General features: G+C 41.8%; 1 protein-coding gene across 1 annotated transcript in view; it reads left to right on the top strand.

Moving 5' to 3' along the window:
• The first annotated feature begins 17,216 nt into the window (after positions 1-17,216).
• LOC144609296 (zinc finger CW-type PWWP domain protein 1-like) overlaps positions 17,217-24,149 on the top strand; it is an 87,860-nt gene continuing 80,927 nt past the window's right edge. Inside the window, exons 1-2 of the mRNA XM_078427727.1 lie at positions 17,217-17,302; positions 18,906-18,968. Coding sequence (XP_078283853.1) covers positions 17,287-17,302; positions 18,906-18,968 — 79 coding nt within the window. The 5' untranslated portion in view covers positions 17,217-17,286. The remainder of the gene's footprint in view (positions 17,303-18,905; positions 18,969-24,149) is intronic.

Genomic DNA, 24,149 nt, shown 5'->3' with positions numbered 1-24,149 from the left:
TTTGGGGGGGCTAAATGGTCTAATTCTGCTCCCATTGCTTAGGATTTTTTATAAAACCTTTTTTTTGGGCTGAATGGTCTAATTCTGCTACCATTGCTTCCTTAGGATTTTTTTATAAAACCTTTTTTTGGGGCTGAATGGCCTAATTCTGCTCCTATTGCTTAGGGTTTATTTTTATAAAACCTTTTTTTGGGGGGCTGAATGGCCTAATTTTGCTCCTATTGCTTAGGATTTTTTATAAAACTATTTATTTTTGGGGCTGAATGGCCTAATTCTGCTCCTATTGCTTAGGATTTTTTAGATAAAACCTTTTTTTGGGGGCTGAATGGTCTAATTCTGCTCCCATTGCTTCCTTAGGATTTTTTATAAAACCATTTTTTGGGGGCGAATGGCCTAATTCTTCTGTTCCTATTGCTTAGGGTTTTTTATAAATTCTTTTTTTGGGGGGTTGAATGGCCTAATTCTGCTCCCATTGCTTAAGATTTTTTATAAAACCTTTTTTTTGGGGCTGAATGGCCTAATTCTGCTCCTATTGCTTAGGGTTTTTTTTATAAAACCTTTTTTTGGGGGGCTGAATGGCCTAATTTGCTCCTATTGCTTAGGATTTTTTATAAAACTATTTATTTTTGGGGCTGAATGGCCTAATTCTGCTCCTATTGCTTAGGGTTTTTTTTAATAAAACCTTTTTTTGGGGGGCTGAATGGCCTAATTTGCTCCTATTGCTTAGGATTTTTTATAAAACTATTTATTTTTGGGGCTGAATGGCCTAATTCTGCTCCTATTGCTTGGTTTTTTTTATAAACCCTTTTTTTGGGGGCTGAATGGTCTAATTCTGCTCCCATTGCTTAGGATTTTTTATATAAAACCTTTTTTTGGGCTGAATGGTCTAATTCTGCTCCCATTGCTTCTTTGGATTTTTTATAAAACCATTTTTTTGGGGGCGAATGGCCTAATTCTTCTGCTCCTATTGCTTAGGGTTTTTTATAAATTCTTTTTTGGGGGGGCTAAATGGTCTAATTCTGCTCCCATTGCTTAGGATTTTTTATAAAACCTTTTTTTTGGGCTGAATGGTCTAATTCTGCTACCATTGCTTCCTTAGGATTTTTTAATAAAACCTTTTTTTGGGGCTGAATGGCCTAATTCTGCTCCTATTGCTTAGGGTTTTTTTAAATAAAACCTTTTTGGGGGGCTGAATGGCCTAATTCTGCTCCCATTGCTTAGGATTTTTTATAAAACCTTTTTTTGGGGGCTGAATTGTCTAATTCTGCTCCCATTGCTTCCTTAGGATTTTTTTATAAAACCTTTTTTTTGAGGCTATATGCTCCTATTGCTTAGGTTTTTTTTAATAAAACCTTTTTTTTGGGGGCTGAATGGCCTAATTCTGCTCCTATTGCTTAGGGTTTTTTATAAAACTATTTAATTTTGGGGCTGAATGGCCTAATTCTGCTCCTATTGCTTGGTTTTTTTTATAAAACCTTTTTTGGGGGGCTGAATGGTCTAATTCTGCTCCCATTGCTTAGGATTTTTTATATAAAACCTTTTTTTGGGCTGAATGGTCTAATTCTGCTCCCATTGCTTCCTTAGGATTTTTTATAAAACCATTTTTTTGGGGGCGAATGGCCTAATTCTTCTGTTCCTATTGCTTAGGGTTTTTTATAAATTCTTTTTTTGGGGTGTTGAATGGCCTAATTCTGCTCCCATTGCTTAAGATTTTTTATAAAACCTTTTTTTGGGGGCTGAATGGCCTAATTCTGCTCCTATTGCTTAGGGTTTTTTTTATAAAACCTTTTTTTGGGGGGCTGAATGGCCTAATTTGCTCCTATTGCTTAGGATTTTTTATAAAACCTTTTTTTGGGGCTGAATGGCCTAATTCTGCTCCTATTGCTTAGGGTTTTTTTTATAAAACCTTTTTTTGGGGGGCTGAATGGCCTAATTTGCTCCTATTGCTTAGGATTTTTTATAAAACTTTATTTTTGGGGCTGAATGGCCTAATTCTGCTCCTATTGCTTGGTTTTTTTTATAAAACCTTTTTTTGGGGGCTGAATGGTCTAATTCTGCTCCCATTGCTTAGGATTTTTTATATAAAACCTTTTTTTGGGCTGAATGGTCTAATTCTGCTCCCATTGCTTCTTTGGATTTTTTATAAAACCATTTTTTTGGGGGCGAATGGCCTAATTCTTCTGCTCCTATTGCTTAGGGTTTTTTATAAATTCTTTTTTGGGGGGGCTAAATGGTCTAATTCTGCTCCCATTGCTTAGGATTTTTTATAAAACCTTTTTTTTGGGCTGAATGGTCTAATTCTGCTACCATTGCTTCCTTAGGATTTTTTTATAAAACCTTTTTTTGGGGCTGAATGGCCTAATTCTGCTCCTATTGCTTAGGGTTTTTTTTTATAAAACCTTTTTTTGGGGGGCTGAATGGCCTAATTTTGCTCCTATTGCTTAGGATTTTTTATAAAACTATTTATTTTTGGGGCTGAATGGCCTAATTCTGCTCCTATTGCTTAGGATTTTTTAGATAAAACCTTTTTTTGGGGGCTGAATGGTCTAATTCTGATCCCATTGCTTCCTTAGGATTTTTTATAAAACCATTTTTTTGGGGGCGAATGGCCTAATTCTTCTGCTCCTATTGCTTAGGGTTTTTTATAAATTCTTTTTTGGGGGGGTTGAATGGCCTAATTCTGCTCCCATTGCTTAAGATTTTTTATAAAACCTTTTTTTGGGGCTGAATGGCCTAATTCTGCTCCTATTGCTTAGGGTTTTTTTTATAAAACCTTTTTTTGGGGGGCTGAATGGCCTAATTTTGCTCCTATTGCTTAGGATTTTTTATAAAACTATTTATTTTTGGGCTGAATGGTCTAATTCTGCTCCCATTGCTTAGGTTTTTTTTTATAAAACCTTTTTTTGGGGGGCTGAATGGCCTAATTCTGCTCCCATTGCTTAGGATTTTTATTATAAAACCTTTTTTTTGGGCTGAATGGTCTAATTCTGCTCCCATTGCTTCCTTAGGATTTTTTAATAAAACCTTTTTTTGAGGCTGAATGGCCTAATTCTGCTCCTATTGCTTAGGGTTTTTTTTAATAAAACCTTTTTTTGGGGGGCTGAATGGCCTAATTTTGCTCCTATTGCTTAGGATTTTTTATAAAACTATTTATTTTTGGGGCTGAATGTCCTAATTCTGCTCCTATTGCTTGTTTTTTTTTATAAAACCTTTTTTTGGGGGCTGAATGGTCTAATTCTGCTCCCATTGCTTCCTTAGGATTTTTTATAAAACCATTTTTTTGGGGGCGAATGGCCTAATTCTTCTGCTCCTATTGCTTAGGGTTTTTTATAAATTCTTTTTTTGGGGGGTTGAATGGCCTAATTCTGTTCCCATTGCTTAGGATTTTTTATAAAACCTTTTTTTTGGGCTGAATGGTCTAATTCTGCTCCCATTGCTTCCTTAGGATTTTTTTATAAAACTTTTTTTAGGGCTTAATGTCCTAATTCTTCTGCTCCTATTGCTTAGGATTTTCTATAAAACCTTTTTTGGGGGGCTGAATGGCCTAATTTTGCTCCTATTGCTTAGGATTTTTTATAAAACTATTTATTTTTGGGGCTGAATGGCCTAATTCTGCTCGTATTGCTTGGTTTTTTTTATAAAACCTTTTTTGGGGGGCTGAATGGTCTAATTCTGCTCCCATTGCTTAGGATTTTTTATATAAAACCTTTTTTTGGGCTGAATGGTCTAATTCTGCTCCCATTGCTTCCTTAGGATTTTTTATAAAACCATTTTTTTGGGGGCGAATGGCCTAATTCTTCTGCTCCTATTGCTTAGGGTTTTTTATTAAAAAAATTTTGGGGGGTTGAATGGCCTAATTCTGCTCCCATTGCTTAGGATTTTTTATAAAACCTTTTTTTGGGGCTGAATGGTCTAATTCTGCTCCCATTGCTTCCTTAGGATTTTTTAATAAAATCTTTTTTTGGGGCTGAATGGCCTAATTCTGCTCCTATTGCTTAGGGTTTTTTTTATAAAACCTTTTTTTGGGGGGCTGAATGGCCTAATTTTGCTCCTATTGCTTAGGATTTTTTATAAAACTATTTATTTTTGGGGCTGAATGGCCTAATTCTGCTCCTATTGCTTGTTTTTTTTATAAAACCCTTTTTTGGGGGCTGAATGGTCTAATTCTGCTCCCATTGCTTAGGATTTTTTATAAAACCATTTTTTTGGGGGCGAATGGCCTAATTCTTCTGCTCGTATTGCTTAGGATTTTTTAGAAAACCATTTTTTGGGGGCTGAATGGCCTAATTCTTCTGATCCCATTGCTTAGGGTTTTTTATAAAACCTTTTTTTTGGGAGGTCGAATGGCCTAATTCTGCTCCCATTGCTTAAGATTTTTTATAAAACCATTTTTTGGGGCCGAATGGCCTAATTCTTCTGCTCTTATTGCTTAGGATTTTTTATAAAACCTTTTTTTAGGGGGGGGGGAGAATGGCCTAATTCTGCTGCCATTGCTTAGGGTTTTTTATAAAACCTTTTTTTTGGGGGGTTGAATGGCCTAATTCTGCTCCTATTGCTTAGGATTTTTTATTTAAAAACATTTCTTGGGGCTGAATGGCCTAATTCTGATCCTATTGCTTAGGATTTTTTATAATACCATTTTTGGGGCCGAATGGCCTAATTCTCCTGTTGCTTAGGATTTTTTTATAAAACCTTTTTTTTGGGCTGAATGGCCTAATTCTGCTCCCATTGCTTAGGATTTTTTATAAAACCATTTATTTTTGGGCTGAATGGCCTAATTCTGCTATTGCTTAGGATTTTTTATAAAACCATTTTTTGGCAGGGCCGAATGGCCTAATTCTGCTCCCTTTGCTACGAATATTTTTTATAAAACCATTTTTTTTGGGCTGAATGGCCTAATTCTTCTATTGCTTAGGGGTTTTTTAATAAAACCTTTTTTTGGGGGGCTGAATGGCCTAATTCTTCTGATCCCATTGCTTAGGGTTTTTTTAAATAAAACCTTTTTTTGGGGGCTGAATGGCCTAATTCTGCTCCTATTGCTTAGGATTTTTTCATAAAACCTTTTTTTTGGGCCGAATGTCCCAGTTCTTCTGATCCCATTACTTAGGATTTTTTATTAAAACATTTTGGGCCGAATGGCCTAATTCTGCTCCTATTGCATAGGATTTTTTTTATAAAACCATTTTTTTGGGGCTGAATGGCCTAATTCTTCTATTGCTTAGGGGTTTTTTAATAAAACCTTTTTTTGGGGGGCTGAATGGCCTAATTCTTCTGATCCCATTGCTTAGGGTTTTTTTAAATAAAACCTTTTTTTGGGGGCTGAATGGCCTAATTCTGCTCCTATTGCTTAGGATTTTTTCATAAAACCTTTTTTTTGGGCCGAATGTCCCAGTTCTTCTGATCCCATTACTTAGGATTTTTTATTAAAACATTTTGGGCCGAATGGCCTAATTCTGCTCCTATTGCATAGGATTTTTTATAAAACCTTTTTTTTGGGGCCGAATGGCTTAATTCTTCTGCTCCCATTGCTTTATTTTTTTATATAAACCCTTTTTTTTTGGGGTGGTTGTGAATAAAGGTCAATGTTCCCAGGACAAGGCAATGGTGAATGTGGGGTTCAAAGTATTGAGCTGCAATGTTAAAAGGTGTCACAAAGTGTGTGTGGGGAGGGAAAACCAAGGATCAAATGGTCAAAACATTGGATTGGTTGGCTTTTGTTGTCGTCTACAGATTGGTGTACAGACAATGCACCACCCACTGACTTGCGGCGGAGATGCATGCACTGCGGAAGATCTCCGCAGATGCGATGGCAGAATGTCGTCTCACATAAGCAAAATTGGATTGTTTTTTAAGAGGGAGGTCAGGCGAACCTTAAAGCCATCAATCAACATCAGGTGGAAAAAAAAAACCCTTCCCAGATGGGAACCCCTTCCCAGATTTAGAAGGATGAGAGGAGATCTTATTGAAACGTATAAGATTATTAAGGGGTTGGACACGTTAGAGGCAGGAAACATGTTCCCGATGTTGGGGGAGTCCAGAACAAGGGGCCACAGTTTAAGAATAATGGGTGGGCCATTTAGAACTGAGATGAGGAAAAACCTTTTCAGTCAGAGAGTTGTGAATCTGTGGAATTCGCTGCCTCAGAAGGCAGTGGAGGCCAATTCTCTGAATGCATTCAAGAGAGAGCTGGATAGAGCTCTTAAGGATAGCTGAGTCAGGGGGTATGGGGAGAAGGCAGGAACGGGGTACTGATTGAGAATGATCAGCCATGATCACATTGAATGGCGATGCTGGCTCGAAGGGCCGAATGGCCTCCTCCAGCACCTATTGTCTATTGTTGTTTTCCACGATTGATAAGATATTGGGTACGAGGTGAAATTTTTCAGAAGTATCTGATCATTGGGAACATTGGCCAGAAATGGAGTAAACTGTTTAACAATGGAGTCAAAAGTAAGGATTTTACTCCATAATGAACAGAAACAAATAAATTTAAACTAGGAACAAAATGTGGATAAATACCTTGGGAAAGGGTGTCAGGGGTTATGGGGAGAAGGCAGGAGAATGGGGTTAGGAGGGAGAGATAGATCAGCCATGATTGAATGGTGGAGTAGACTTGATGGGCCGAATAGCCTAATTCTGCTGATGAACTTAACATCCTTATGAACTTAACATCTAACGTACAGATCTGAAGAAGGGTCTCGACCCCGAAATGTCACGTGTTCCTTTTCTCCAGAGATGCTGCTTGACCCACGGAGTTACTCCAGTACTTTGCGTCTTTCTGATGAAGTTGCTAGGATGGTAGATAAATTATTAAAACTGCGATAACATCTTATAAAGGATAAGTTTATTGCAAATAATTGGATCAATTAGCTCAGATACAACAAGAATGATCCTTTAAAAGAGTTTTATTGATTGTTAAAGTGGGAAAACTGCTCCATTAAAGGAATAAGCTTTTCCATAGAGGAACACTTGTAAAGCAGTGGAGTGAGTAGACTGGAAAAGGAATGATAAACCAAGGATAAATGCTTCAAATGCTTAGGAAATCGTTCTCTGAAACAGTAGATAATTACTTTAAAATAAATACTAAGGACAAGAAGAATGGATTAAGAGTTCAAAAACGAGGAGATAATATAGTACACTTATGTGCGTTAGTATCTAAAAAAATTGTGTAAGTCCCTCAAAGATAATAGGATAAATATCTTCAAAACATTACATAAATACGAATAATCCAAAATAAATAATTGAAAATTATTTTGAGATTTAGGTTTAAGAGACATTAGACAGACATTTAAATTAGGATTAGTGTAGTTGGGCAAAAAGACTGGCATGGATACAGTGTACCGTAGAGCCAATTTCTGTGCTATACAACTCCATGACTACAACTGGGATAAATTAGAATCTCTGAAAATAGCTGAAAATTGGATAGATTAGATAAAAAAGATTAGAAATATCTTCCAGATAAATTAACGCATAACCACAAAAGTGAGAATCCTCCAATATAGTGCAAGATATCTTCGAAGTAGAAATCTGGATAACACAAAACAAGTATGCTTCAAAAACTATGTCAGAATAATAATTATGTCAAAGATGTTGAAAAAATGATTGAGAAATGACTGACATTGTGGAATAATTTCCTCAATAATTACCTCAATATGGCGAGCAATTCAAAATGGCATTGAAAGTACCATAGTCAAAATTGGGGACAAAATATTTAACAAAAATAACCGAACGATCCTAGAAAAATGTGCAATACATATCTGCATTATTTTCGAAATATCATGGGATGTGATGAAAAAATGAAAAACAGAATGGTGGTCTAACAATTCATTGACCCGTGTTGTTCTACTAAAGGTTGTCTTGGCCATGAACTTTCCACGTTTAAACAGTGTTAAGTTACCGCAATTTTGTTTGCAAATTTGCCCGTGCTGCATGCACAAAAGAAAGTATCAGGTAAGTCCACAAGTGTACGCAAGTTTGTGTTTTCGCAGGGAAAGAGAGGTTTGGGAGTTGAAAGTGGTTGCGTTAAGCATTTAATGTGAAGGATACCTTCTCAGTTGTAGTCTTAATGCTGCTGCAGAGAAAGCAACACAGTTTAAACTTGCTTGTTTTAAGAATTATCATCAACGAGTGTGCCTCATAACCACAAACATATGCGGAAATGGCATTCATTTCTTATCTGACACAAAATTACACCAATCTATGAAGTGCAACCTGGAGAATTTTTAATTTCCAGAGTAACACAAATCAATCTGGAAATTCTATTAATCGCATTCCACTCTTTAAAAAAAAAAATCAAATTTTATATTTGATGAAATGTTGAGCTTCACATCAATAGTAGGATAATTATTGGAGAATGTTTTAAGGGACGGGATTATGTACATTTGGAAAGGCAAGGGCTGATCGGGGATAGTCCCTGAACACAATATGTTTTGGTGTGGGGGGGGAAATCCTGTCTCACCAATTTGATTACATAGAAAATAGGTGCAGGAGTTGGCCATTCGGCCCTTCGAGCCCTTCATGGCTGATCATCCAGAATCAGTACCCTGCTCCTGCTTTCACCCCATATCCCTTGATTCCGTTAGCCCAAAGAGCTATATCCAACCCTCTCTTGAATACATCTTAAGCTTTTTGAAGAGGTAACAATGAGACTGATGAAGGCAGGATGGTAGATGTGGACCATATGGACTTTAGTAAGGCATTTTAAATCGTGCATTGGTAGTCTGCTTGAGAAGGTAAAGGCGCATGGGATCCAAGGTGAACTGAGCTGGCTAATTAGATCCCAAATTATCTTTGTGATATGGGTTTAGAGGGATATGGGCCAAACTCAGGCAGGTGGAACTAGTGTAGATGGGCCGTGTGGGCAGGTTGGGCTGTAGAACCTGTTTCCGTGCTGTAAGACTATGACTATATGTAGTAGAGGATAGTAGTGAAATGATGTTTATATGATTGGAAGTCTGTGACTTGTGGTATTCTGCAGGGATCAGTGCTGAGACCATTGCTGTTTGTGATATGTGACAAAGACTTGGATGTGAAGATAGACACAAAAAGCTGGAGTAACTCAGTGGGACCGACATCATCTCTGGAGAAGAGGAATAGGTGACGTTTTGGGTCGAGGCCCTTCTTCAGACAGTCAGGGGAAAGGGAAACGAAAGATTTCGACCCGGATGTGATTAGTAAGTTTGCAGAAGACACAAATTTGCTGGTATTTTTAGTGTAGAATTAGGCCATTCTGCCCATCAAGTCTACTCCACCATTCAATCATTGGTGATCACTGCCACTCAATACCATTTTCCTGCCTTCTCCCCATGACCTCTGACACCCGTACTAATCAAGAATCTCTATCTCTGCCTTAAATATATCCACTGACTTTGCCTCTGCAGCCTTCTGTGGCAAAGAATTCCACAGATTCACCACCAATTCAGATACGTGGAATGTGCGACCAGCAAAAGATGGTGAAGGGTCTCGACCCGAAACGTCACCCATTCCTTCTCTCCTGAGATGCTGCCTGACCCGCTGAGTTACTCCAGCACTTTGTGAATAAATACCCTCGATTTGTACCAGCATCTGCAGTTATTTTCTTACACAGAAAAGATGGTGGAATCAGATAAAATTACTACGTTAATACAAGCTCTTAAATAGTCAAGCTATAGAAAGATATGGTCTAATACAGGCAAATGGGATTAGATGGGCAAGAAGCTCAGCCAAGGGGTTGTTGGTTGAAAGGCCGGTTTCTATGCTGTAGGTTCTTAATTCCCTCAACATCTCCACTTCATGAAAAACATCCCTTTCTGATTATATTCGCATCTGAGCCCACGCCGGCCATTGATCATCCATTCACACTAGTTCAATGTTATCCCACTTTTGCATCCACTCCCTAACGCACGGGGACATTTATAGAGGGCCAATTAACCTACAAATCCGCACGTCTTTGGGATGTGGGAGTAGACCAGAGCACCCGGAGGAATCCCACGTGGTCACAAAGGAGAACGTCCAAACTCCACACAGACAGCACCCAAGGTCAGAATCAAACCGGGGGTTTCTGTTGCTGTGAGGCAACAGCTCTATATCAGTTGTCCCACTGTGCCGCCCTGTTGCAGGGATCTCCAGGGTAAGCCTGGGAAAATTCAGATATGCCTCATTCATTGAATCTAGGAATATTGTGGCCATAAGGTCTTACTCCATTTGGTGCGAAGATAGAGACAAAAACTGGAGTAACCCAGCGGGTCAGACAGCATCTCTGGAGAAAAGGAATAGGTGATGTTTTGGGTCGAGACCCTCCTTCAGACGGCATTCGGTGCAACTGGCAAGGTAGCTTGCTTGAGAAGGTTAACTATTTGGTGCAGCAGGGTAGCATCTTGCTATGTCTTCTAACCTTTAAACAATCCAAAGATAAAAATGGAAAACATTATAAAAAATACAGTATATAAAGTAAAGGTCGCAATTAACATAGAATTGTAAATTATATTTAGCTCCATAAAGCTGCAGTGAGAAACCTAGAAAACAGTTTAATACTTAATTCATTGGCACTGATGTTATCCTCAATAGTGCACACATAGCTATAATAAAACAGTGTTGCCTCATTTACGTTCATGATCTGCATGCTGCTGATATATGATATCCCACTTTATATTTAGAATGGGAGCATACTCGCATGTGAAATAATTTGAAGGTTGGTCAGGGATATTTTGCAGAAAGAATATCCCTGTAATCTTCTCCATCCCTACAACCCTGCTCCTACCTTGACTTGTACTCGTCTGTTTATGGCCTCTATATCAAATTTTAATTATTCAGTTGTTGTCCTGCCTTTGCCTGCAAGGATTTCCAGCCCCGGAATTTTAGTTTAGTTTAGGGATTTACAGCGCGGAAACAGGCCCTTCGGCCCACCGAGTCCATACCGACCAGCGATCCCCACACAATAACGCTATCCTACACACACGAGGGACAATTTACATTTATTCCAAGCCAATTAACCTACAAACTTGTATGTCTTTGGAGTGTGGGGAGGAATTTGAAGATCTCGGAGAAAAGCCACGCAGGTCACGGGGAGAACGGACAAGCTCCGTACAGACAGCAGCTGTAGTCAGGATCGAACCCAGGTTGCTGGCACTATAAGGCAGTAGCACTACCGCTAAGGCACCGTGCCGCAATTCCCAGACCAAATCACCCGTCTAGCTCTCCTCGAGAATGCTACTTAAAATATACCTTATTAGTCTCTTTAAATGTCCTCATGTTAAAGATAATTTTGATTGCAAACCCACTGTAATGGCTTAGAATTGGATTGCATAGCAATGTACTTAGTTTTGTTTAGAGAGACAGCACGGAAACAGACCCTTCAGCCCACCGAGTCCGCACCGACCAGCGATCCCTGCACACTAACACTATCCTACACACACTAGGGACAATATATGTTAATCTCCAATTAACCTACAAACCTGTACATCTTTGGAGTGTGGGAGGAAACCAAAGATCTCAGGGAAAACTCACGCAGGTCACTGGGAGAACGTACAAACTCTGTACAGACAAGCACTCTTTGTCAGGACTGAACCCAGGTCTCTGGCGCTGTAAGGCAGTAGCTCTACCGCTACGCCACTATACCGCCCCTGTGCTACCAGATCCAATTTAGACTTTATCCAGGGTAAATTGTGTTAAAGATAATTTCTGGGTGAAATCGTGCTAGTGTGATATTAGACTGGGCGTGCTTGTGCGATATTCATGTTAATGTGACTAACTGTTTTCCTGGCATCATGCAGGATAAATTATGAGTCAAGTCAAGTCAAGTCAATTTTATTTGTATAGCACATTTAAAAACAACCCATGTTGACCAAAGTGCTGTACATCTGATTAGGTACTAAGGAAAAAAATGAAACATACAGTAGCACGCAAACAGTTCACAGCGCCTCCTCAATGAGCCTCAAACGCTAGGGAGTAGAAATAGGTTTTGAGCCTGGACAAAGGAGTCGATGGAGGGGGCAGTTCTGATGGGGAGAGGGATGCTGTTCCACAGTCTAGGAGCTGCAACCGCAAAAGCGTGGTCACCCCTGAGCTTAAGCCTAGACCGCGGGATAGTGAGTAGCCCCAAGTCGACCGACCTGAGGGACCTGGAGTTAGAGAGGGGGGTTAGTAATTTTTTGATGTAGGGGGGGGAATGTCCATTTAGGGCTTTATACGTGAATAGGAGGAGCTTGAAGTTGATTCTGTACCGTACAGGGAGCCAGTGGAGAGAGGCCAGAATCGGGGTGATGTGGTCCCTTTTACGGGTACCCGTCAGGAGTCTCGCTGCGGCGTTTTGGACCAGTTGCAGGCGGGACAGGGAAGATTGGCTGATCCCAGTGTATAGGGAGTTGCAGTAGTCTAGGCGGGAGGAAATGAAAGCGTGAATGATTTTTTCTGTGTCGTCGAATTGGAGGAAAGGTTTGATTTTAGCTATGGTTCGAAGTTGGAAGAAGCTGGCTTTTACCACAGCGTTGACTTGCTTATCAAATTTTAATGCAGAGTCAAATATCATGCCGAGGTTTTTGACATGCGGTTTGACTAGGCAGGATAGACTTCCAAGATTGCCTATTATCGATTTGATGGAGTCGGGGGGGCCGAATAGGATGACCTCAGACTTGCTCTCATTTAATTGGAGGAAGTTCTGTGCCATCCAACATTTTATGTCCTCAAGGCAGTGTGAGAGGCTGTTTAAATTTGACTGGTTGTTGGGTTTCAGGGGGAGGTAAAGCTGAGTGTCATCGGCATAGCAGTGGAAAGAAATGCCGTGCCTTTGAATGATTTGGCCAAGGGGGAGCATGTATAGAGAGAAGAGAATGGGGCCTAGGATGGAGCCTTGTGGAACTCCGCAGGAGAGGCTAGCTGGAGCAGAGGAATAACTGCCTATGTTGATGGCGAAACTCCTATCTTTGAGGTACGAAGCGAACCAGCTCAGGGCAGTGCCATCAATGCCAACCGCGTACCGGAGACGGTCAATAAGGATGGTGTGGTCCACTGTATCGAACGCTGCGCTGAGGTCGAGAAGGAGCAGGATTGCACAGTCGCCGGTGTCGATGGCGAGAAGCAGGTCGTTGTGTACCTTCAACAAGGCAGACTCTGTGCTGTGGTGGGCTCTGAAACCTGACTGGAAACTTTCCAGGATGGTGTATTGGTGCAGGTAGGGCACTAATTGGTTTAGAGTTGCCTTTTCAAGGACTTTTGACAGGAATGGCAGTTTGGAAATGGGTCTGTAGTTGCTAGGCAAGGTGGGGTCTAGGTTAGGTTTTTTCAGTAGGGGCTGGACCACCGCGTGCTTGAAACTGGTTGGAACAGTCCCAGTGGCCAGAGAACTGTTGATAATAGAGAGGATGCTGGGACTGGCTATTGCAATGACATCCTTCAGAAGGGCAGTGGGGGCAGGATCAAGGGGGCAGGTTGCAGGTTTCATAGCGGAGACAAGCTTTGCAAGGGAGGATAGAGTGATGGGTTGGAAGCAGTCCAATTTAGATGAACAGACTAGTGAGACAGCTAGGTCACGGGTGGGAGGGGAAATGTTCATTCTAATGTTCTCAACTTTGTTGGTGAAAAATTTAGCGAATTCTTCGCACTTAGCAGGGGACCCAACTAAGCTGGTACTGGGGGCGGGACATATGACAGAGGTAATTGTTCTAAATAGGACCTTGGAGTTATTGGAGTTCTATGAGGCTAGAAAATTGCACAACAGCTGCAGAATACTCTTTGTATTTTATTCTTTGTTTTATTTTATATACTATTAGGCATTCAATTCCCTCAATGTGCTTTTTTTTGTGGCTATTACTGACTATTAAGAAACATTTGGACAGGTACATGGATAGGACAGGTTTAGAGGGATATTGGTCAAACGCAGGCAGGTGGGGCTAGTATAGATTGGACATGTTGGCCGGTGTGAGTAAGTTGGGCCAATGGGCCTGTTTCCACACTAAGACTCTTAGTGGAATTCTCTGCCTCAGAAGGCAGTGGAGGCCAATTCTCTGAATGCATTCAAGAGAGAGCTAGATAGAGCTCTTAAGGATAGCGGAGTCAGGGGGTATGGGGAGAAGGCAGGAACGGGGTACTGATTGAGAATGATCAGCCATGATCACATTGAATGGCGGTGCTGGCTCGAAAGGCCGAATGGCCTCCTCCTGCACCTATTGTCTATTGACTCTTGACACAGGAATACTGTAATTTTAAATTGGACGATGCCGTCTTCCTGGGTAGTACATATGACTCTCACCCGAGGGAGATACTCTCATTATCTGGCACTGTTTGAAAGGATGGATCCATGGGAGTGAAATCTTTTGTCTTGGCAATTCGCATTGGTACATTCTCCAGCACAATTCTCCTGGGCAGCCGGTGGCGCAGCGGTAGAGTTGCTGCCTTACAGCGCTTGCAGCGCCAGAGACCTGGGTTCGATCCCGACTACGGGTGCAGTCTACGGAGTTTGTGCGTTCTTCCCGTGACCTGTGTGAGTTTTCTCCGAGATCTTCGGTTTCCTCCCACATTCCAAAGACGTACAGGTTTGTAGGTTAATTGACCTGGGTTTGTATACTTGGTATAAGTGTAAGTTGTCCCTAGTGTGGTTAGGATAGTGTTAATGTGCGGTGGATCGCTGGTCGGCGCAGACCCGGTGGGCCGAAGGGCCTGTTTCCGCACTGTATCTCTAAAAAAAACAGCAAAGCTGTTATACCACAGGGTCCAGAATCTTAGTGTTTTCTGAAGATAAGTTGCCCACTGAGACCTCATGCTGCATAACCTTGCCATTTAGTATCAGAGGAAAAAGATCAAAGAGTCTCAGAGTATGAGGGTCTAGAGGCAAGAGCCTGGAGAGCAACAAAAGCAGAAAGGGTACTTGACACCTATAGCGTTATCATCAAGTGAACAGAGGAAGTAGGAGATAGAGATTCCCTAATAAAGAGACGTTTTTTACAAGAAGCCTTCAAAGTAAAATTCCTCAATGTAAACAGAGTAACCCCTTCAATTAAAAGCATAGAACGGCACAGCACAATAATAGACTCTTCGGACCATGATGTTTGTGCTGAACATGATGCCAAAACCATCTCTCATCTACTTGCGCATAATCCATATCTCTCGGTAGAGTTGCTGTTTTACAGCGCCAGTGACCCGGATTTAATCTTGACTACGGGTGCTGTCTGTGTGGAGTTTGTACGTTCTCCTTCTGACTGTGGGTCTTCTCTGGATGCTCCGGATTCCTCCCACATCTCAAAGTCGTGCAGGTTTGTAAGTTAACTGGCTTCTGTAAATTGTCCCCCATTTGTAGTGTTTGGATCATTGCTGATGGGTGTGGACTCGTTGGGCTGAAGGGCTGGTTTCCACACTGTATCTCGAAACAAAGCCTCGACATCCTGTAATGGGGCAATCAGAACTGTATGCAATATGCCAAATGTGGCCTAACCAAAGTCCTATGGCCAAGCCAAATCCTTTACACAAATATAGCACAATAATCAGCCGAGATGGAACTTGGAGCTGCCTGGGTTAAAAACCCCTCTAGGACGTGCCCACGCCTCTTTAAGGCTTTGCGTTAATGCAGATGATTCTGGCAGATTATTTACGAGTCAGGGTTATCAGGAAAGACCTGTTCAGGTGGATCCTACGGTTCGCTCCTTGTTTGATGAATAGTGAGAGAGTTGTGAAACAATGACCTGTGGTTGTCTGATGCAATTTAAATCCTTGTTTAAATAATGATTCTGGATATTCATCCGAGACACACAAAAAGCTGGAGTAACTCAGCGGGACAGGCAGCATCTCTGGAGAGAAGGAATAGGTGAAGCTTTGGGTCGAGACCCTTCATCATCCTAGCTTGTTGTGAGGAGCAAATTGCAGTGACCCTGGTCAAAATCTTTCAAATTATTCTCTGCCTCAGAAGGCAGTGGGGGTGAAATCTCTGGATGCTTTCAAGAGAGAGTTAGACAGAGCTCTTAAAGATAGCAAACTCAAGGGATATGGGGAGAAGGCAGGCACGGGTTACTGATTGTGGATGATCAGCCATGATCACAGTGAATGGCGGTGCTGGCTCGAATGGCCGACTCGTGCACCTATTGTCTATATTGTCAAATGTTTGGGAGCGGTGGTGACTGAAATAGCAAAACTTACATCTTTGTTAAATCAATTGGTCTGAATAAACCCAGTAACTACAGATCTGTCAATATAAGGTGAAAGTTTAGTATGGATTTATTAGAGTATTTGTTTTAAGACACTTTATGTCAACGCTTTTTTGATGGTGGGCGTAACGGTAGTGTTGCTGCCTTACAGCGTCAGAGACCCAGGTTCAATCCTGACTGCGGGTGCTGTCTGTACAGAGTTTGTATGTTCTCCCCGTGACCGCATGAGTTTTCTCCAGGTGCTCCCGTTTCCTCTCCAGGTTTGTAGGTTAATTGGCTTCGGTAAAGATTGTAAATTGCCCCTAGTGTGTAGGATAGTGCTAATGTAACAGGGATCGCTGGTCGACGTGGATTCGGCGGGCTGAAGAGCCTGTTTCCACGCTGCATCCCTATACTATAAAAATGAAACTAACAGAGAGGATTGATGAGGGAATTGTGGTGTGTGTGTTGTTTCTGAACTTCCAATTGCTTTTGATAAGGTGCCACATAAAAGGCTTGCCAACAAGATTGGATTGCAGGGAATGAAAGGGGCTGGAGTCTAATGAATAAGTAGAAAGAAACATATTACTGCTGAAAGGTTGTGTGTGGGATTGGCGTGCAGTACATACACAGCAAGGATCTCCCAAGGATTGGTACCACGATCACTTCTATTCAGTCTACGATCAGGATTTGGTCTGGGTACAAAGCTACAAAAACGGAGGGTTTATTTAAGATAGATGCAAACCACCAAATATCTAATGTATTTGTGTCTATAGGTTGGAATTGCTTCAGAAATCTCATTCAAAATCCACACACAATTTATATAGCATAAAAAGAATCAGCAGCCAGGTATGAATTTCTAGAAAATTGTTTTTACTGTGTTGAAGGCATATAAGCACACGTTGTTGATATGAAATCACCAACCACGAAATCGAAACATTTATTTATGCAGCAAAGAGAAAATGAACAGAAAAATCGGTACAAAAATTAGTTCAAGAACCTCGCATCATCTTTTTAATAATATGAATGCTTGTATCCAATTAGTTATAAAATGTGTAAAGGACATTATTTTAGACTTGTTTCTCTTTACCCCCAGGGACGGTGTGCATAGGAGAAGGCTGAGTTTTCCTTATATTAACTGCTAGCTCACAAGTACTGAATTAAGTTATTCGGAGAGCTGACAGACAGAGGAAGGACCATGAAAGATTTTGAAGGTGCAATTTTGCTCAGAGCTGTAGATTTTTGATCATTAATATTTCATACATGATGTATTGAATGAATCTCATGGTTTAACAAAGAAACAGGCAGTTAGATAGATTCTTGATTAACCAACCTGATCTCCCGGTGGCTCAGCACTTCAACTCCCCCTCCCAGTCTGACGTTTCTGTCATGGGCCTCCTCCATTGTCAGAGTGAGGTCCAGAGCAAATTGGAGAAACAGCATCTCATATTTCGCTTGGGCAGCTTACACCCCAGCAGTTTGAACATTGACTTCTCCAACTTCAGATAGTTCCTCTGTCCCTCTCTTTCCCTTCCCAGTTCTCCCACTGTCTTCTTGTCTCTACTACATCCTTTCTTTGTCCCGCCCCCTCCCCTGACATCAGTCTGAAGAAGGGTCTCGACCCGAAACGTCACCCATTCGTTCTCTCCTGAGATGCTACCTGACCCGCTGAGTTACTCCAGCATTTTGTGTCTACCTTCAGTTTGAACCAGCATCTGCAGTTATTTTCCTACACTAGATTCTTGATTAGTACGGGTGAGAGGGGTTATGGGGAGAAGGCAGGAGAATGGGGTTAGGAGAGAGAGATAGATCAGCCATGATTGAATGGCAGAGTAGACTTGATGGGTCGAATGGCCTAACTTTGCTCCTATCACTTATGAAACAAGAATGGGGTGGTGCCACATTGGAGTAATTCAAATTCATTTTTCACATCATCAAATTCCTTATGAAAAGGAAGTATGCTGCTGCAGGAGGATATGAGTGATGATTATTTGTAGAAAGAGAGAATAATTGTTCTCCACTGAATCACATCTCCATGGCATAGGCAACCAGCCAAGAATTGAGATCAGTGGAGATCTGGTCCTGAATTACCCACACTATCATCTTGAATACAGTGTTTAGTTTAGAGATACAGCGCGAAAACAGGCCCTTCGGCCCACCGAGTCAGCACCGGCCAGCGATCCCCACACATTAACACTATCCCTCACGCACAAGGGACAATTTTACATTTCTACCAAGCCAATTAACCTCCAAGCCTGCACTTCTTTGAAGTGTGGGAGGAAACCGAAGATCTCGGAGAAATCCAACGAATGGCCTACTCCTGCACATATTGTCTAGTGGATGTGGAGAGGATGATTCCACTAGTGGCAGAGTCTAGGACTAGAGGTCATAGCCTCAGAATTAAAGGACGTTCCTTTTGGAAGGAGATAAGGATGAATTTCTTCAGTCAGAGGGTATCTGCAGAATTCTTTGCCACAGAAGGCTGTGGAGGCCAAGTTGATGGATATTTATAAGGCAGAGATAGTTGGATTCTAGATTAGTACAGGTGTTAGGGGTTATGGGGAGAAGGCAGGAAGGAGAATGGGGTTAGGAGGGACAGATAGATCAGCTATGATTGAATGACGGAGTAGACTTGATGGGCCAAATGGCCTCATTCTGCTGCTATTACTTATGACCTTAGAAAGTAGTCATGGTGGTTTATCCTATGAAAACTGATCTTGCATTACAGGATTTGTCTTTACCATTCTGTGAAGTAATGCATCTCTCAAAAAAAGAACTTTTAATTGATCTGTATTTTTTATATTTGATTTTCATTAGAGCTTAGAAAACTGTGCTGCACCGATAATCCTGATGCGATCGAGATGACTGCAACAAGTAATGGTAGGTTATTCTCAGGCGCTTCCATATATCCGGTGACGAGTTAAGATGTCATATTTTTTGTGGCAAAACTGTTTTTTAAAATATTTCCATATTTTGACCATTTTTGCTGAGTGGATCTTTCTCATGTTACATCATTCAAAATCACACGGCAGAAAGATTGTTGTATTTGCTTTAGATTCTTCTCACTGACATTTAATGTCAATATTATGAGGTACGAGGGTAAACTAGCTAATAATATAAAGGAGGATAGTAAAAGCTTTTTTAGGTATGTGAAGAGGAAAAAAATAGTCAAGGCAAATGTGGGTCCCTTGAAGACAGAAGCAGGGGAATTTATTATGGGGAACAAGGAAATGGCAGAAGAGTTGAACCGGTACTTTGGATCTGTCTTCACTGAGGAGGATACAAACAATCTCCCAGATGTTCTAGTGGCCAGAGATCCTAGGGTGACAGAGGAACTGGAGGAAATCCACATTAGGCAGGAAAAAGTTTTGGGTAGACTAATGGGACTCAAGGCTGATAAATCCCCAGGGCCTGATGGTCTGCATCCCAGGGTGCTTAAGGAGGTGGCTCTAGAAATTGTGGACGCATTAGTAATGATTTTCCAATGTTCTATAGATTCCGGGTCAGTTCCTGTGGATTGGAGGGTAGCTAATGTTATCCCACTTTTCAAGAAAGGAGGGAGAGAGAAAACGGGAAATTATAGACCAGTTAGTCTGACATCAGTGGTGAGGAAGATGCTGGAGTCAATTATAAAAGACGAAATTGCGGAGCGGAGCATTTGGATCGTAGTAACAGGATCGTTCCGAGTCAGCATGGATTTACGAAGAGGAAATCGTGCTTGACTAATCTACTGGAATTTTTGAGGATGTAACTAGGAAAATTGACAGGGGAGAGCCGGTGGATGTGGTGTACCTCGACTTTCAGAAAGCCTTCGACAAGGTCCCACATAGGAGATTGGTGGGCAAAATTAGAGCACATGGTATTGGAGGTAGGGTACTGACATGGATAGAAAGTTGGTTGACAGACAGAAAGCAAAGAGTGGGGATAAATGGGTCCCTTTCAGAATGGCAGGCAGTGACTAGTGGGGTACCGCAAGGCTCGGTGTTGGGACCGCAGCTATTTACAATATACATCAATGACTTGGATGAAGGGATTAAAAGTACCATTAGCAAATTTGCCGATGATACAAAGCTAGGTGGCAGTATGAACTGTGAGGAAGATGCTATGAGGTTGCAGGGTGACTTGGACAGGTTGTGTGAGTGGGCGGATGCATGGCAGATGCAGTTTAACGTGGATAAGTGTGAGGTTATCCACTTTGGTGGTAAGAATAGGAAGGCAGATTATTATTTGAATGGTGTCAAGTTAGGAAAAGGGGACGTACAACGTGATCTGGGTGTCTTAGTGCATCAGTCACTGAAAGGAAGCATGCAGGTACAGCAGGCAGTGAAGAAAGCCAATGGAATGTTGGCATTCATAACAAGAGGAGTTGAGTATAGGAGCAAAGAGGTCCTTCTGCAGGCCAATTCTCTGAATACATTCAAGAGAGAGCTAGATAGAGCTCTTAAGGATAGCGGAGTCAGGGGGTATGGGGAGAAAGCAGGAACGGGGTACTGATTGAGAATGATCAGCCATGATCACATTGAATGGCGGTGCTGGCTCGAAGGGCCGAATGGCCTACTCCTGCACCTATTGTCTATTGTCTATATTAGTTTAAATGGACTTGTCCTTTATTTAAAATAATGGACTAAGGAATTTCCAAATGACCTCAGGCAGGGTGGTGCCTGATAGGTCCATTGTTGGTTCGGACCAACAATGGTCCTTGATATCCAAGGATATCACACTAAGATCAAGAGAAACAATAAAGATGTGATATCAAGATCAAGAAAAACAAAGGAGAACGGTGTGATATCAAGATCTAGAGAAACAATGGAGAACTGTAGGTAGACACAATATGCTGGAATAACTCAGCGGGTCATATCATATCATATCATATCATATATATACAGCCGGAAACAGGCCTTTTCGGCCCACCAAGTCCGTGCCGCCCAGCGATCCCCGTACATTAACACTGTCCTACACCCACTAGGGACAATTTTTACATTTACCCAGCCAATTAACCTACATACCTGTACGTCTTTGGAGTGTGGGAGGAAACCGAAGATCTCGGAGAAAACCCACGCAGGTCACGGGGAGAACGTACAAACTCCTTACAGTGCAGCACCCGTAGTCAGGATCGAACCTGAGTCTCCGGCGCTGCATTCGCTGTAAAGCAGCAACTCTACCGCTGCGCCACCGTGCCGCAGCACCGGGTCAGGCAGCATCTCTGGAGAGAAGGAATGGGTTAAATCGAAGGTAGACACAAAATGTTGGAGTAACTCAATGGGGAACTGATAAAATAACAAGGATGAAGGAAGGGGGCAAGGAGGGATAGGGATGGGAATGTTCATACCATTGGGTTGTAAGCGACCCAAGCAAAATGTGAGGCGTTAGACACAAAATGCTGGAGTAACGTAGCGGGACAGGCAGCCTCTCTGGAGAGAAGGAACGGATGATGTTTTGGGTCGAGACCCTTCCTTATAAAAAAAGGAAGAAGAGTCTTGACCCGAAACGTCACCCATTACTTCTCTCCAGAAATACTGCCTGTCCCGCTGAGTGAAATCGAAGATTTTGTGTCTATCTTCGATTTAAACCAGCATCTGCAGTTTTTTCCAAAACAAAATGAGAGGTGCTGTTCCTCCAGTTTGCGTGTGGCCCCACTCTGGCAATGGAAGCCGCCCAGGACAGAATGGTCGGTATGGGAATGGGAAGGGGAGTTTAGTTTAGTTTAGAGATACAGCGCGGAAACAGGCCCTTTCGGCCCACTGGGTCCGCGCCGACCAGCGATTCCCGCACACTAATACTATCCTACACCCAACTGGGGTACATTTACCAAGTCAATTAACCTACAAACCTGTACGTCTTTGGAGTGTGGGAGGAAACCGACGATCTCGGAGAAAACCCACGCAGGTTACGGGGAGAATTGAATTGAATTGAAGCATTTATTGTCATTCAAAAATAAATTTGACCGAAATGTCGTTGCCATACAGTCATGACAGTAAAGAGCACAAAACACACAATTACATAAGTTTAACACAAACATCCATCACAGTGACTCCTCCAGGCACCACCTCACTGTGAGGGATGGCAAAAAAAAGGTCTTATCTCCTCCTTTGTTCTTCTCCCGTGGTCAGGCAGTCAGAATGTACAAACTCCGTACCGACAGCACCCAGAGTCGGGGTGGAACCCGGGTCTCCGGCGCTGCATTTGCTGTAAGGCAGCAACCCTACCGCTGCGCCACCGTGCGGCAATACGGTTAGTCGAGTTGAAATGGTTGGCAACCGGGAGATCCCGTTGGCCTAGGTGGACTGAGCGTGAATGTTCAGTGAAACGATCTGTCTTTGTTTATATTGACATTTTGGGTTGGGACCCTGCATTGGAATCTGATGCAGTGTTCTGCCCAGAGGTGTGGAAGTGCACCTTTGGCCTCCATAGATAGTGCTGAGTTTGTCCAGTGTTTGTTTTTTTATTCCAGCTTCCAGCACCTGCGGTCTCTTTTGTATTCATTATGGGTGGTGGTGCAAAATGGGCAGAATTGCATTATCCTCACATTAAAGATCTATTAAAAATTATAGAAAAACATGAATTAAAATGAAAAACTGGTACTAAAAAAACAGATACACTCGATGGGTCAGGCAGCGTCTGAGAAAAGCGAAAAATTATTCAAGTTCAGCTACCCTTGATAGCCTGACCTGCTGAGTGTCTCACATCATTTTCTGTTTTTAGTTAACAAAAATAGACACAAAGTGCTGGAGTAACTCTGTTTTTACTTTGTGGTACTATGGCATCGTTACCCAGATGGTGTAATATCCTGACAATTGTCCCAACATCCAAACTTTTTTGAACCTAATACTGCATGAAGAATGTGCTTTGCTAAAAAAGGCTCCCGGACCTGAAACATTAACTGTTTTTTTGTCTTCAGATACTTCTTGACCTGCTGAATGTTGCCGGCAATTTTTGTTTAATCTTTCAGATTTCTAATGTTTGGATATTTTTGATTTTTGAATACTGAAAAACAGGAAGATACGAATTTTATCTCATGTATCCCATGCAATAAGGGTGCCGCAACGGTAGAGTTGCTGACTTACCGCGCCAGAGACCCGGGTTCGATCCTGACTATGGGTGCAGTCTGTACGGAGTTTGTACGTTCTCCCTGTGACCGCGTGGGTTTCCTCCGGGTGCTCTGGTTTCCTCCCACTCTCCAAAGATGTGCAGATTTGTAGGTTAATTGGCTTCAGTAAATTGCAAAATTGTCTTTAATTTGCGTAGGTCAGTGTACAGAGTGATCGCTGGTTGGTGTGGACTCGATGGGCAGAAGGGCCTGTTTCTGCGCCGTATCTCTAAAGTCTAAAGTCAATGTCACCAGTTGTTTGCAAATACTGAAATACAGAGATATATGAGTTGTATCTCGTACATCCCATGCAATGTCACCAGTGTTTTGGTGCTACTAACATCTGTTTAGCCTCACTCATTACAATTTCTGTTTTTCTTTCTAGATTTTCAGTTTTCGTCCCTGTGGGTAAATGCTTACACTTATTTGAGCTGTGTGGAGATTCAATGGGCACCATGGCCTTTTCAGGGTAGATTTTTTTTTCAGAATGATTACTGCCGAGAAGCAAAAAATACCAAATGTCGTCACAGATAGATAGGGTGGTCAAGAAGGCTTTCAGCACATTGGCCATCATCAGTCAGGGTATTGAGAATAGAAGTTGGGACACTTTGTTACAGTTGTCCAAGACGTTGCTAAGACTGCATTTGGAGTATTTTATTCAGTTTTGGTCACCCTGCTAGAGAAAGGATTTCAATAGGCTGGATAGGGCACAGACAAGATTTATGATGATGTTGCCAGGATTTGAGAGCCTGGGCTACAGGGATTTTAGATTTAGATTTAGAGGAAACACTCCCATCGAGTCCGACATTAGGGACAATTTTTACATTTATCCAGTTAATTAACCTACAAACCTGTACGTCTTTGGAGTGTGGGAGGAAACCGAAGATCTCGGAGAAAACCCATGCAGGTCACGGGGAGAACGTACAAACTCCGTACAGACGGCGCCCGTAGTCAGGATCGAACCTGAGTCTCCG

This window comes from Rhinoraja longicauda, chromosome 34 (assembly GCF_053455715.1).
Source record: "Rhinoraja longicauda isolate Sanriku21f chromosome 34, sRhiLon1.1, whole genome shotgun sequence".
Classification (NCBI taxonomy): Eukaryota; Metazoa; Chordata; class Chondrichthyes; order Rajiformes; family Arhynchobatidae; genus Rhinoraja; species Rhinoraja longicauda.
Note: the sequence above shows the minus strand (reverse complement) of the source record. Positions and strands in the feature narration are given on the sequence as shown.